General features: G+C 40.6%; 1 protein-coding gene and 1 long non-coding RNA gene across 2 annotated transcripts in view; one reads left to right on the top strand and one right to left on the bottom strand.

Annotated features, from left to right (window-relative positions):
• Positions 1-15515, top strand: part of LOC123957787 (deleted in malignant brain tumors 1 protein-like) — an 86640-nt gene that overhangs the window by 8544 nt on the left and 62581 nt on the right. The window contains exon 5 of the mRNA XM_046030856.1: positions 3864-3950. Within this exon, the coding sequence (XP_045886812.1) occupies positions 3864-3950 (87 nt within the window). The remainder of the gene's footprint in view (positions 1-3863; positions 3951-15515) is intronic.
• LOC123984382 lies at positions 6804-10819 on the bottom strand. The gene is made up of 2 exons (XR_006828435.1): positions 10739-10819; positions 6804-7294 (listed from the first exon to the last, which is right to left on the bottom strand). It is a non-coding gene; the product is annotated as an uncharacterized LOC123984382 (long non-coding RNA).

Here is a 15515-nt window from a genome sequence, read left to right as displayed (position 1 = left end):
AATAAATAGAGGCTCTGTGAGGCTGTAACGCTCATCATACAGAGAAACAAACTGTCTGATAAAGTGAAGTCACTTGGTTTATCAGGAAAAATCAGGAATTCTGACCTGATGAAGTTCACAAATACACCACATTGCATGGTGGAGACATATCAGTCTGAACCACATGTCATCCTGCTGATAATGCTGGAGGGAATGTCAGGCTGTCAGGTTATCCTCTGGGAACCATGACTGTCAAAACAGTTTCCAGTCCTTGTTGCAGATGTGGAGCTGTTTTACTGTTTGCATTTAATACGCTCCACTGATTTAAACTGAATTACAATAAATTAATACATTTCTGTTTCACTTCTCTCTTTTTGTCATTATGCCAATTCCCCCTTCTCTCTCTCTCTGTCTCTCTCTCTCTCTCTGTGACATTAATTTAATTTCCATCTGTAACAGAGATGCCTGCTCACTAAAGCCAGGCAGTGTCTGACCTGCGCCCAACCCAGGTGTCTATGTGCATCAGTTTGCACGTGCCTGCAACAGTGTTTCTGTGCGGTGTGTCGTGTGTCTTAACTCTTTCTATTCATGCTTTCACTTTTATTTTCATTTGAAGCATTTTCTCCCACTGTAACTTGTGATGCAGAATTCACAATGGCCCCCACCCACAGAGAGATGGGATTTTAAAAACAAGCATGTGAAAGTGAAACGGTTGTGTAATTATTAAAATGTAGAATGGAGGGTGGAGGCACATTGTAGCGTGTTTACGTATGATTTTGATAAAATTATGAAAATTAATATTTCAGAAATATTGATTCATAAAGCTCTCGTCGAAGGGCACCACCTAAAGATTTGCTGTCTGCCCAAGGCTTTAGGTCCTTGAGTATAGCTTGATAATTCCATGAATTTCTGGTAATTCGTTAGTTATTAATGGTTCAGTTATTTCTAAAGGACACTAAACAATACACACACACAAATCACTATAATCAAGGTGAAATTTATTGACTAACTAAAGGGAGTACAACAATGTGAGTAAATAAGGGAATATTTCAGAAATAACAGTCAAACATGAAACAAACCAGAAGGTAATGAACAGAATATGTAATAAGACAAAATCAGTATAATAGGCTCGATGGAGTTTCAGTTAGGAATTGTAGAGGGAGAATATTCTAAGAGAACGAGGGAACGAATGGTTGTGAATTATGTTGCAAATGTAGTTTAAACAAACAAGGGGTTTCTATACCAACTATAGGACACCAACGGGTCACAGAATGTGGTTTGTTTTGCCTTACTTTTGTCATAATTCCCCGTGGCAAAGGCTAACTGCCGGTTAGGCTCGTTGTTGTTGTCCGGGCCCGGCTGGATTGGCATCCCAGCTGCATCTCAAGCTGGGTTTAAACCGGTGGATTTGCTCCGGAGTCCTATGAAAACGCTTGCAGCAATGCTATAGCTCAGCGGAACACACTCCAGACTCTGTCGTTGGAACAGTGACTTCGTTCAACTCGAGGTGAGGATTGAACGGGTTTCTGGGTCAAAAGTTGCTTAGAATGGTCAGATAACGTTAAAACAACAAAATCAAATAAGACACATACATTCGCCATAGGCTTGCGAGGCCCAGGGAATGTAGGCTATTTAATGTTGCTGAGTTTAAAACTGGGGAAAGTTTTGTCCCAGGCAGCTCCAAACAAAAGTCAAAATCAAATGGGCATTCAGGAACATGAAGCTTTCTCAGGTTTTCTGAAGGAAGTTTAAAGTATGAAAAAAAGTATGAAAAAAAAAGATTGGAATTCCAAAACTAAAGAAAGTTCAAGAAAGCGTAATTACGAGAGAGTACAAGAGAGTGAGACAAAGGACGACGTGGTCTTTTATCTATTCTCTTTTTTTGGGACATGGTGATGTCATTTTGGGAGTTGGTTTTCTATGGGGGAGTAACCCTTTGGTCTCAAAGTGCTAACTTTTAGTGGGATACAAAGTATATTTTGCACGTATTTTCCATTTAATCTGTTTCTCCACAATATCAACATTCGAAAGATACTTAATTCTAAACATTTATATAAAGACAAGCAAAACAAGATCAACCATTCGAGGATTAATTGTTTCTTAATTATTATTGTTCTTAATAGCAGGCGTAACACAGCTTAACTACATGTTTCCAGTGTAAACTTGATGGTTTTAACTCAAGAGACAAAATATATGTAAGAGTTGCAGCAAAGAATCTGTTAGAGAGTGACATTGTGAGAGATATTCAACGCTTTTAAACACTTGTGTGTTATACCTTTTCTGTCCTCTTGGTGGAGCTCGGGTTCTATGAAAGGTAAATTCACCACTTGAACTGGGAAGCGGATTATACACACGAGGAACGTGTGGATGAACGTTTTAATAAGAAATTGTATACGAAACATTTAGCTAAAGCATTAGTTAAACACTAAACAGACAGTGATTACTATTGGATAATAGGGAGAAATTAAAACAAAACAAAAGGAAATTAGGAAACTCTTCAAGATTACTTTCTAATGATTCTCTTGTCTTCAAACATCACTAAAGGATAACAGGGTCATTACTACTAAACTAAGAGGCAAACGCCACTACTAACTTAGCGAGGACTATTATTTAAACAGAACAAAACACAGTTTATAATGAAACATTTGTTGGCTCAAGAAGGCAGGGATTGGTAGTGTCCCTCACTTCACCATCCTGGGCTTATCACATTTGCACATCAGCTAGAAAGAGAAGAGTCTGGTGTTTTATGGCCCAACCATCCTGTGGGAAAGGAAGCAGGGTGAAGCAGGACGGCATGATACTTTTGATGTTAATTAAAATTATATAATTTTTACAATAATAGAATATTGTAAATTATCAAATCTGTAAACCTTCTATTAGCTACACAAGAAGGATTATGAGTTGGTTTTATTTTTACAGTGTGTGCATCACAAATTCATTCATTCAAGTTTCCCATTGTACTGCCTCACCACTACACACCTATTGAAAAAAGAGAAAACATTAACACAGCCAGGATCAAATATATAATACATTTAATATTTTATTGTTGTGTTATTTTTTCAGAGAGCCTCTCAAAGCCCAGCATCTCCATGAATCCTGCTGGTGAGGTTACCTGGGGTCAGGACGTCAGCATCACTTGTTCCATCTCAACTCAGCATTTAGGTGGAACATTCCTCCTGCAGCAGACCTCAGGCTCATTCAGAAAGACCCAAACATCAAGTACCAACTCTGCTACCTTCGTTATACCTAAAGTGAACTTTGATAACGAAGGATCGTACCAGTGTCAGTATCAGACAAGTGTTTCAAGACGAGACTTCAGCTCCCCTTTAAGTGACTCTGTCAGACTCTCTGTTACTGGTAAGGAAATTAATCTGCTTCATTCACTTGTTTAAAGAAATAGTTCAACATGTTGGGAAATAAACACTTTTGTTTTTATAGTGAGTGTTAGATAAGCCTGATACTCATCTCATAGCTGTCCTTTAAATATGAAGCCACAGCCAGCAGCTAGTCAGCGTAGCTTAGCATTAAGACTGAAAACAAGGAAACAGCAGTAACCAGAGGGGACCCAAAAGGTGAACCATTCCTTTAGCATAAAGGAAATTTAGCAAACAAGAAAAGAAAATGTTCAGAAAAATGTTGACCTCAAAGTCAGTCCATTTACTGCTCTAATATTTTTTCAGTGAACCTTCCAAAGCCCAGCATCTCCATTGATCCTGCTGGTGAGGTTACCTGGGGTCAGGACGTCAGCGTCACTTGTTCGATCTCAACTCAGCATTTAGGTGGAACGTTCATCCTGGTGAAACTCTCCAGCTCATTCAGAACGACCCAAACAAGTACCAACTCTGCTTACTTCAGCATCTTGCAAGTTGATTTTGTCAACGAAGGATCGTACCAGTGTCAGTATCAGACAAGTGTTTCAAGACGAGACTTCAGCTCCCCTTTAAGTGACTCTGTCAGACTCTCTGTTACTGGTAAGACAAACAATTAATAAAGTTAATACAACAAATAAGTGAGAATAGCAATTGCATTAATAAAAGTACAGCCATATGGTGAGACCATTAAATCTAACGCGACCAGCCAGTGGATCCTATTTTTGCACCCGCTCTGACCTAACTTGTAACTTCACTTTTCACTACATGCACTACGAGGCTGATCAGAAATAAGATGGGAATCAGGTGAGTGAGTGGAAAGGTCAGGTGAAGGGAATGAAAGGGTATCTGCAGGGCAGCAGGGAGTGAAAGGGTCTGTAATGTCATGGAGAGTGAACCTGCTGAAGTCGTGACAGCCACTGTGTTTATCTGTTACTGGTAAGATACATAAATTAAAAAGTAAATACAACAATTAACCTACAACCCCAATTCCAATGAAGTTGTGTAAAACGTAAATAAAACCAGAATACATGCATTTGAAAATCCTTTTCAACCTATATTCAATTTAACACACTACAAAGACAAGATATTTAATGTTCAAACTGATAAACTTTATTGTTTTTAGTAAACATTCACTCACTTTGAATTTGATGACTGCAACACAATCCAAAAAAGCTGGGACAGGGGCAACAAAAGACTGGGAAAGTTGAGGAATGCTCAAAACACACTTGTTCGGAACATTCCACAGGTGAACAGGTTAACTGGAAACAGGTGAGGGTCATGATTGGTATAAAAGGACAATCCCCGAAAGGCTCCGTGATTCACAAGCAAGGATGGTTCACCACTTTGTGAACAACTGCGTCAGCAAATAGCCCAACAGTTTAAGAACATTTCTCTCAACGTACAATTGCAAGGAATTTAGGGATTTCATCATCTACGCTCCATAATATCATCACAATCCAAAATAATTTTATCATTAAAGAAGCTCATGAAGTCGTAACTACTGAGAACTATGGGAATACTTGGGTCAATAGAGCTGTGACTCTCTGTCAGCCTGGCTACAGTGCTATTTTCCTCTATTAATGACGAGTAGTACGCTGCTCTGGCATTACGGAGGGCCTTCCTATAAGTTTTAAGACTATCTTGCCAAATTAAACGAGAATTTTCCTGTTTGGTGGAACGCCAATTCCTCTCAGGTGTCCACAATATTTGCTTTGAGAGTTTCAGTATTATGCCATGGAGCTAACCGTCTTTGTTTTATTATTTTCTTTTTTAGAGGGGCAACAGAGTTGAGTGTCATTTGCAGCAAGCCTGCAGCACTATCAACAAGATGATCGATTTGGGAGGGATTGAAATTAGCATAGGAGTCCTCTGTTACTTTGTGACTTGATAATGAATTGGTGAGGTGATGGAATAGTATCCTTAAATTTAGCTACAGCACTATCAGACAGATTTTTTTCCCCCCCAATGGTGTGTAGTTCAGCAATACAAACTCCATAGTTAACAGTGTTCAGATAAAGAGGGATTCTGTGGGAACACGGTTAAATGTTCAATTTCAATACCATATACCAGAACAGGGTCGAGGATGTGGTTAAAACAGTGAGTCGTTTCATGAACACTAAGAGAAGCCGATGGAATCTAAAAGCGAGATAAACACTATACTAATGCTATCATTCTCAACGTCTACATGAATATTAAAATCTCCTATGGTTGTGCTCTGTAAGTGAAAAACAGGTTACAGAAATCCTTATAGCTATGTAGTTTTATAAGCAACCTTGACTTGGATTCTAGCTCAGAGATTTGTGAGCATCTCTGGTAAATAGATAACAGACACTATGCATGACTATTAAAATGACAATATTAACCTTGTCCAGAGAATAACCTCAACCTGAACCAGGCTGTAAGGACCTCAGTGACCATAACCATAGGTGTCACCCCGACACTTCCCAGAGACTAACTTCATCCAGAACCAGCCTATCAGTGTTAGGGTTTGTGGCGTGGAGAAGGTTGGTGGACCCAAATGCAGAACACATAGCGGAGGAGGTACAGTTCAAAGGGTTTATTCAACAATCTAAAGGCGAGCACACTTACAAAGAGTGGCTGAGTCCAGGGAATCCAAAATCATACAGGAACTAACAAAGCAGGTGATCCAACAGAGAAAATCCAACAAACACACAGAGAATAGGCAGGCAACAGGATGAGACAGAGCGAACTACTACCACAGACAGAGCGTCAACATGCTACAATGACCGGGCAGAGAATGAACGGAAACACCAAACATTTATACACAGGGACTAACGAGCAGAGGCAGAGAGACAGAAGGGGAAAACACAGAGACACTTACAGATGCAAAACACCATACATTAACAACAAGGACCACAGGCTGAAGCAAGGACAAAACAGAACTCAGATTAGACATGGGCAAAATAACACATAAGAACACAGACCAGAAGCAAACACTAAGACATGAACTAATGTACAGGACTAAGAACTAACTAAGCAAGACTACACAGAACCAAAAAACGGACTTAAACAGGAAACATGAACGCAAAACCACATTCCTAACAATCAGAACCCTTTTGATTAAAGGTCAAGAGACGCTAAACTGCCCCCCCCCCACACACACACACACACACCCCACCCCCCACACACACCGGGTAACCATGGTAACGAAGTTCCTCTTTAACATTACCTCAGACATCAAAGAACCCCTTTCTTTCAGTCTTGGTTCTATACCCCACCAAAGACCCATTAACATGGACACCCTCCTTCTCACGCAGATATGCGAAACTGATAAGAAAGACAGACACCATTAATTAAATAATCTTTGTTAAGTTAATTAGTAGTTCTCGCCACTTCAATTTGAGTAGTTCTATTACCATGTTCTTAAGACTGTGTTGAAAAGAAGAATCCATTAAGAAAGTTAATTTGCAGTGTTTTAATCTTCCTCAATACTCACTCAATATTCCTTTAATTTATGTTGTACTAAAGCCATGCTTCAACACCGTTTTATATATCTTCTTGTTAAAGAATAAGTAACAGAAATATTATTGTTATGGTGTGTTGGACAGAGAGGACCCAAAAGCAACGCTCAGGTGAAAGAGGATTTGAGGGGAAAAAAGGGGTTGAGGAAGTGGAGGTGAGGGAGAGGTGGATGCCGGGGGGAACACGGGCGCGGGGGACCGAGGAGTAAGTGGGACTGAGGGGGCTGAGGCAAGGGAGCCGAGGAGCCCTGTGGGCCGAGGAGCAGGTGGGGTCAAGGAGGCTGGGACGAGGGAACTGGGAGGCACCGGGGGGGCCGAGGAAGCGGCCGGGGGGTTGGTGGAGGAGTGTGGTCACAGGCTGACTGGCTAGGCAAAGGGAAGAGCTGGGAGGACGCCGTGGAGGGGATCCGAGAGGAGAGGGCAGGGTGGCGAGCCCAGCTGACACGACGGAGGTGAGTGAACCTGGAGGGAAGACAGACAGGGTTAGACAGAGGGAAAACCAAGAACAGAGAAACAAAGATGATGCAGGTTACACAAGAGCTTGAGTGAAGAAGTGGCACCGGGTTAGGAGCAAGCGGAGGAGGTGGCTGACGAGGTGCAGGTGCGAACTGTCAGCTGGGCTCAGGAGCAGAGAGAGGGAGAGCACACACAGGGAGAGGGGAGGAGACACAAACAGGCAGGCCAAAACACGAGGGGAAAATAGAATCACAGGAGAAATAAAAAAAACACTCACCGTCAGCCGGGCTGCCAACTCAACAATTATCATGTGTTAAATAATTTCCCCAGCTCCTGAGCAAACGATTGTTTTAAAGAAATAATCAAAGTTATCTCAGTCTCCTCTCATGAGACCAGAGCCCCCCCCAAGAGGACAAAAGGAGGATTACATGTCATTGTTTTAATACTTCTCCCGCTGTTTTAATGTATCACTCACTCTATCACTGTATTTTATTGTTTGTAATCTGGTGCCATGTTCGTATAACTTGCTTGTGTTCTCTAAAGGTTTAACTGCCAATATTATCCAGGAAATGTTGAGTTAAGTTTCTTTCATTCTGAAATCCTGAAAATGTGTTTAACTGGTAACCATTAAAATGATTAATTAATAGTTTCCTTTTTATCAAATGCTTAAAACTAAGAACGGTATAACTGTTTGACAATTAAGGTTTGACTGTGGGAAAGTATTTGATTTAAAATACGCGTAAATAAAAATATTGGAGTTAAGACACAATCTTAGAGGAGACCGGAAGCCCTCCCTCAGGGGAAACAAAGCCTTCCTCCTGAGATACGCCCAAAGAAACAAAACACAGCGACACGAGCTCGCTCACTCTCTTCTCCTCAACTGTTCTAGCTCTGCCCTCGGCACACGCCTGTTCCTGCTCTCCTAGCAACGCAAAGAGTCCGGCCCGGCGAAGTGCCGCAACTTCTGCTTTTCCCTTGTTTCCAGCAACTTACTTGCTTTACATTTTCTTTTGTTTTGTTTGTTAAAAGTTATCTGTTTCAGTCGCGCAACTCTGAATTCAAGAACGACCAAGTTCTTTTAAGCTTTATTTTAGTCGAGTGAACTTATACTGCTGACTCAGCCATAGGGATGGAGATCGAGACCCGGTTCCAAAATTTCTCAAATGCCGAAAATCAATAAGGTTCGAGCTTATCGATACTGCTATCGAGACTTGCGGGTCCTATGATGTAACGTTATGTCTTGAGCGTCAAATCTGATTTAATTTGAAACGCAATGGATGAGAAAATCATCAGGCTGCAGTCTCTGCCTGCTCTCTGTCGGCTCCTACATACACGCACATACTTACACAGCAGCAGAGCGAGAGGCTGTGCCGTCGTGGTGGAATACGGTGAGGGTTTAGTTAGCTCCAAATTACTTTAACGTTAGTTGATGACAACTACGCTCGTTACTGTAAGTACATGCAATAAATCCTTCGCATGTGAAAAGACAATACTTCATCAATATACATGTCTGTAAGGTAATGTTAAATATGTAGAAATGGTTAATCTAATCATCTCTGTCCTCAGTATCTCATCCTGGATGTTTTATACAAGCACAGCTAACGCTAGCTTGGCATTAGCCATATGTTAAAAACAAGCTTAATATAAAGCTGTCTGTCTGGAGCACAGACTGGTCTGTAGTAAAAACTCAGCTGCTGGCTGAGACACACCAGACGCTCCTCCTTCTACCTGGTAACGTTACCTGCAGCCAACGAGAGAGGAGGAGGGACTGATACAGACTGATGGTATTCTTTCTAAACGTCACTCACTACTTGTGATGTCAGATAAAGTTATTGAGTTACTTTGCTGTTGTAAACATTAATGTTGCTGCACTAGAAACAACATTTAGCTGTATTTAAAATATTAAATTAAAAACAACCAGACAGTTAATTTGTACCCCTTCAATATACACTGCTCAAAAAAATAAAGGGAACACTAAAATAACACATCCTAGATCTGAATGAATGAAATAATCTCATTAAATACTCCTTTCTTTAGATAGTTGAATGTGCTGACAACAAAATCACACAAAAATTATCAATGGAAATCAAATTTATCAACCCATGGAGGTCTGGATTTGGAGTCACACTCAAAATCAAAGTGGAAAAGTGGAAAACCACACTACAGGCCAATCCAAGTCAAAATGAGGCTCAGTAGTGTGTGTGGCCTCCACGTGCCTGTATGACCTCCCTACAACGCCTGGGCATGCTCCTGATGAGGTGGAGGATGGTCACCTGAGGGATCTCCTCCCAGACCTGGACTAAAGCATCCGCCAACTCCTGGACAGTCTGTGGTGCAACGTGGCGTTGGTGGATGGAGAGAGACATGATGTCCCAGATGTGCTCAATTGGATTCAGGTCTGGGGAACGGGCGGGCCGGTCCATAGCATCAATGCAATGAACTACACCATTCTTTGATGTATATTTAACCTAATTTATTCACGTAGTTAGTTCTAATAAATTTCACCCAAATCCCAGAAACTGTGTGTTTGTATTGTTTAACTCCAGGTCACTGTAACGGAGGATTTACGCCTTTGATAAGAGATTGACTGATTGATTTTAAAAAATGATTAAGCAATTACTACTAACTGATCACTAGGAATAATTGTATAATTATTAAAACCATACCGAGGGAGTCCGGAGGCCCTGGGCAAAGTGAATTTCCGGTGGTGCCCCGAGGATTTATGAATTAATATTTCTGAATATTAATCTTCATAAGTTTTATTAAAGGTAAAGTAGATATACTACAACAGCCACCTGTTGCTCATTGGCTGGAACAGAGTTGAGGGGAAGGCCCACACCACTTTCTTTGTGTTCCATTTACAGAGCCAGGGCTGTGTAGGAAAACCAGATTTTTTTTTGTTTCTTCGGGGAATCTGGTGCGAAGAGAAGTAATGGAGGGTAGAAGAAAAAAACATCTGCGCAACATCAACAAGATCTGATGAACCTTCCTTATATTTTTCAACCTTCTGTTTAATTTTTAGCATCAAAACACCAAAAACAAAAGAGCAGTAAACTGCATCATTTCCCCCTTCAGTGTAGAGGCCACACTGGGCGTTTGGTGTATTGTTCTATTAAATGCTTTATGACACCAGAACAGCACAGCTCCATAGATAATGTTAGATAGATACAGACAGCTGGATAGGCTAATGGCTTAAACTTAAAACCATTATCCCATTAAAATTATTAACTTAATCATTGACTTTAATAATAATATATTTTATTATACAAAGTATACGACTTAAACTTACCAGTTTTATGCAGCTTGTAAAAGTTGTGATGCTAATCGCATTTAGCGCTTTAGCATGTTAGCAGGTGTAGCATTTTTAATACCAGTGTGGTTAAGGCTATAATGTAAGACATTCAGTACAGATTATAGGCATTGGAAAATGGAGCCTATGGGCTGACATACCTTAATCTTCTTGCCTCCACTCTACATCAAGCCTCTTCTTTTGTCTTTTTTCATGTCCAGACAAATAGATTCTTCTTGTCAGACACCGTAACAGTCTCTGACTGACCCTGAGACATCACATGTTTCGCTGGGTCAGTCAGAGACTGTTACATCTGTACTGTTAGCATCAGTCAGGTTCAGGAGTCACAGGGAGGTCCGAGTGAGATGACCCATCAGGGCAGCTAATTTTCCATATAACCACTGATTATTATAATGCATAATATAGACCCTAATCCTGCCAGAAAGCCTTTCTAACATGTGGTTAATGTTGTGAAACAGTTTGATTAGATTTAGGCAACAAAACTACTTAGTTGGCTTTAAGTTAAGTTAAGTTTAAGTATGTAAATACTAGGGCTGGGCACATTAATGTGTTATTATCGCATTAATTAACGACAATTGTTTTATCGCATGTTAAAGCAGTTTTTATTTTATTATCATTAGTTTGAAAGTCCCTTGCTCACTGGCTCTGAATCCACATACAGTCAAACCATGGGTCACAGGAGGGGCGGGATGTTGATCAGCCTGCAAATCAGCCACCCAAACAAGCAGTGGAGGGAGGTTTCGGCAGACTACGCTGTCATCTTTTTTCCATATTTTTCCACCCACGATCCGTTATCACGACAGCAGGTGAGCCGCTTGCTTGTTAATGACGCAACCATGTCAAACAGCTTAAATGGCCGAAACCAACACCTGCACCCTGTGTTCAATGTTGCTTTAACGTTACCTGGTCTGTGCTTATAAAATATCCACCACCACTTGTAACATCATTTCAAATTTTTAACCGAGTGAAGTCTGTGCAAGTGAACACGCACCGACCCCGCTACGCTTCAATGTAGTTTTGTAGACATCGTCCCAACCCTACTGGACAGACTGTTTCTGCTGCTCCCTGATAAAAGAAACCTGATGCTGGTCAGAAAAAATAACAAGAAAATTGGACTCTTGGATGGTAACTTGTTTTAACAAGCTATATAAAAGGTAATGCCCTGGCAGTGGCAAATAGCTTTTGTTTATTATTTTATTTGATTACATTAATGTTTAAATTGAGATTTACAATAAATTATTTATTGCTACTGTGTAAAGGGAATACTGCTGGTAAAAAGCACCTTATTTGCTTAGGTGGAAGTTGGCAACATTTGTGTGTAGTTTACTATGATGTGACCATTTTGTATTGTGGTTGCTGCAGTCCACCTTCTGGTGTGGTCACTTGTGTGTAATTGCAGTTGTGTATTTACTTACAGAACACTAATTTGAGTGTGTGCACTCTACTTTTGAATGGGTCGCCAGTGCTACAGTTGTAGGTAAATGCAGTAACTTGTGTTTGGTTTTGTGGTCTTTGTCACCTCATGATGGTGGCGATTTTGAGGAAGTGGCACGCACTGATTTGGCTATTAGTGTTGTTTTTTCTTAAACCCAGTGCAAGCTTTGTTTTTGTACATGTGATTGTATGACAAAGACGTTATTCTTTGTTTTTAGGGTGGGGATGTTACATCTGTATGTGTTTCTGTGCTTTGTCCGTGTTCCTTTTCTGTCCTTGTTCTGCTTCAGGAGTGCTACAGCTGATTGCCGAACGAGGTCCACCTGGCCTTGGAAGGCGGTCTTTAAAAGCTCCTGTGCAAGCGTCAGAAGAGAGGCTTTTTGATTGGGACTGCTGGTATTGCTAGCCGGGGATTTTTTTGTGTTCTGGTCTTGTGGTTTTGGTTTTCATGGTTTAGTGTGTTATGTTAATAAATTCCGTTGATTTATTTGTTGTTGATGTTTTTTTATGTTAATATTTGGGTCAGTGTCAGAATGTTGCCACAAAAGGGTGGGGCATAACAGGGGCATAACCACATTGAACTACTGGCTACACACCAATCAATATCTGGGACAAATCCCTCACTAGCTGTGTGTTTTTACAGGAAACATAAACATAAATAGCAAATAGTACTCTGTTTTCTGTTTCATGGAAACTTTCTACTTCCCTATGTGTAATTCCCGTTTATACAAAATGTACCTGTAATCTGATTACATCTTTTTTTCCTGTACTGTAACAGAATAGCCTACAGTTACTTTATTTTTGTATCCTGATTACATAATGCGTTACATGTAATCCGTTACTCCCCAACCCTGTGCAGCACAACCTGATGCTAGCAGCAGCTGTCTGACCCGGTTTTGGGGGGCAATCAACGAAGATGCTCGCGCCAATCGTGGAAATATTCAACCTCAGCCTGTGAGGGGGTTTGGGCGGTAAGGTGTGCTCCCTCAATAATGATCGGCTTTGTTGTTCACTCCCAAATGGGGAAAAAATCCACAGAGTGGATCACCTGTTCATCATCCACAGGTAATATTTTTAGCTTTGTCTTTATACTTTATTCAACTAAGAAAATCTATTTGTTGGCGTTTTCCTCTGACTGGTAACACCAGGATTGTGTACGTGAGAAAAGCACAAAGCACTGTTATTATGTTAGCATTGCTTCGGCGCTCATCTGTCACTAGAAGCGGGACTGTGAACCTAAACTAGTGCAACAGCTGGAGGGAGAGAAGCGGTCCTGGTGGGAGGAGCTCAAGTAGGTTGTGGCTGTCATAAAGTTTTTAAGTGAAAGAGGGCTGCCTTTACGTGACGATGAAGTAGCTTATGTACTGTATGTGTGTTTGTGTGTGAATTATGGAAGAATCTGATTCATAGAACTGGATTAGAGGTGAGGCAGTATGTGCTTGCATGATGTGATTTACAGTAAGCAGGGAAATGTATTGAGATTGTGGTCCAGGAAAGCATTGTTGCAATCATGTGGTGTAAATCCTGTATGAAGGTGGATGTATAACGTTACAGGTGTTGATCAGTGTAAATCCTATACAGCCCGACCATATGGGTTTTTGGGGGCAGATGCCGATATTAAAGTTAAAGAAATGCTTTTTAAATGCTATAATTTAACCGCTATTGACTTGACTCGCTCATCCACTAATAAACATTGCGTTAACTAGCTTTTTAGCTAATCTAATTTAGCAATGGGCAGCGTTAGCCGTTGTAAGCGATATTAGAGAATATTTAAGTACATCAGTAAGTCAGTGATGAACTAGACAGAAATGATGGGACTTTGCTAGAACTGCCACACTGTTTCAGAAATAAATCCACAACCACGTTTGTCAGCAGTGTAGCCTCCACCACCCAACTACCGTAACATTAAACACACTGCTGTGACCCGGGAGGAAACCGGGAGAGGTCAATGAAAAACGGCGGGTCGGTATGGTCATGAGTGTTGTCAGGCTTATTTGGGCCAAGAATAGTATTGATGAGTGCTATTTTTATTATTTAAGTAATGTATTTCACGTGACAAATGACCACCTCATCATGAACTCTGTTGTTGGTTCTGAATACTGATCGCCACCCTGGTCAGCTGATTGTTTTGTTTTGTGGTGGATTTGTGAGGCTGTAATCAACAGGGGAGTTGCAGAGCGCCTTCTGGTGAAACTATATACATAATTGAAAGATCTGTCTCCGTTCCTTTAATAATCGGCTATTATAAACGCAGATACCAGTTTACATGCTATTAGCTCACATCAGCCGATAAATCGGTCCTGTATAAACTATATGTGTTTCTAACAAATCACACATTTACAGTTCTATTGATTTATTTTATTTAAATTTTTATAAATTAAATTTTTATTTAACACACACACACGCACACACACTTGTGTTTTACTGTGTTGTGATTTACTTTATTTTTAATTTATATATGTATGTGTGTAATTAATGAACTATATAAAATGTATGTATAAAATAGTTTGAATTGAATTAATACTCATAATAATATAATATATGCATAATTCATAACCTTAATTGTGCGCATGTGTGTGGGTCGGCAGGTGAGGGCCTGTCATGCTTCTCTGTCTGGCAATCCAACGGAGTCTGGCTTTGGTGGTTGCCAGGAGAACAGTACTTGCCTGACTGCATTGTGCAAAGTGGAAATTTTGGTGGAGGGGGGATTATGGTGTGGGGTTGTTTTTCAGGGGTTAGAGTTGTCCCCTTAGTTCCAGTGAAAGGAACTGTTAATGCTTCAGCATACCAAGACATTTTGGACAATGTCATGCTCCCAACTTTGTGGAAACAGTTTGGGAATGGCACCTTCCTATTCCAACATGACCACCACCAGTGCACAAAGCAAGGTCCGAGACATGGATAAGCGAGTTTGGTGTGGAGAACTTGGCTGCAACCTGATACAAAATCTTTGGCATGAATTAGAGCGAAGACTGCGAGCCAAGTCTTCTCGTCCAACATCTGTGCCTGACCTCACAAATACGCTTTTAGAAGAATGGTCAAAAATTCCCATGAACAAATTCCTAAACTTTGTGGACAGCCTGTTATAGCTGAACTCTATGTTAAACCCTACGTATTAAGGATGAAATGTCATTAACCTTCATGTGCATGTAAACTGGACACAATTTTCATGTTAAAATGTTTCTCTCTCCTAGTGCCTTTGTTGCCGCTGGTCTCCTCAGTAGCAGGTGGGGGTCTGCTGCTGCTCCTGCTGGTCTTGGTGGTGGTCTGTCTGGTTGTCAGGAGAAGACGACGAGCCAAGCAGCCTGGAACCATCTTCCAAACTCAATGTGTGTGCTCACCAGGACACATAGTACATGACATTAGAAAGTTTCTGTTTTGTTTTTCATTTTCTCAAAATACACTTCCATCCAATATGTGTGTTTTAATTTGATTCTGATAATCATGAAACATTTTGTCCTGATGCTTGTGTTTCAGTGTCTG

This window comes from Micropterus dolomieu, linkage group LG02 (genome assembly GCF_021292245.1).
Source record: "Micropterus dolomieu isolate WLL.071019.BEF.003 ecotype Adirondacks linkage group LG02, ASM2129224v1, whole genome shotgun sequence".
Taxonomy (NCBI): Eukaryota; Metazoa; Chordata; class Actinopteri; order Centrarchiformes; family Centrarchidae; genus Micropterus; species Micropterus dolomieu.
The sequence above is the reverse complement of the archived record's forward strand: the minus strand, read 5'-3'. Positions and strand labels throughout refer to the sequence as shown.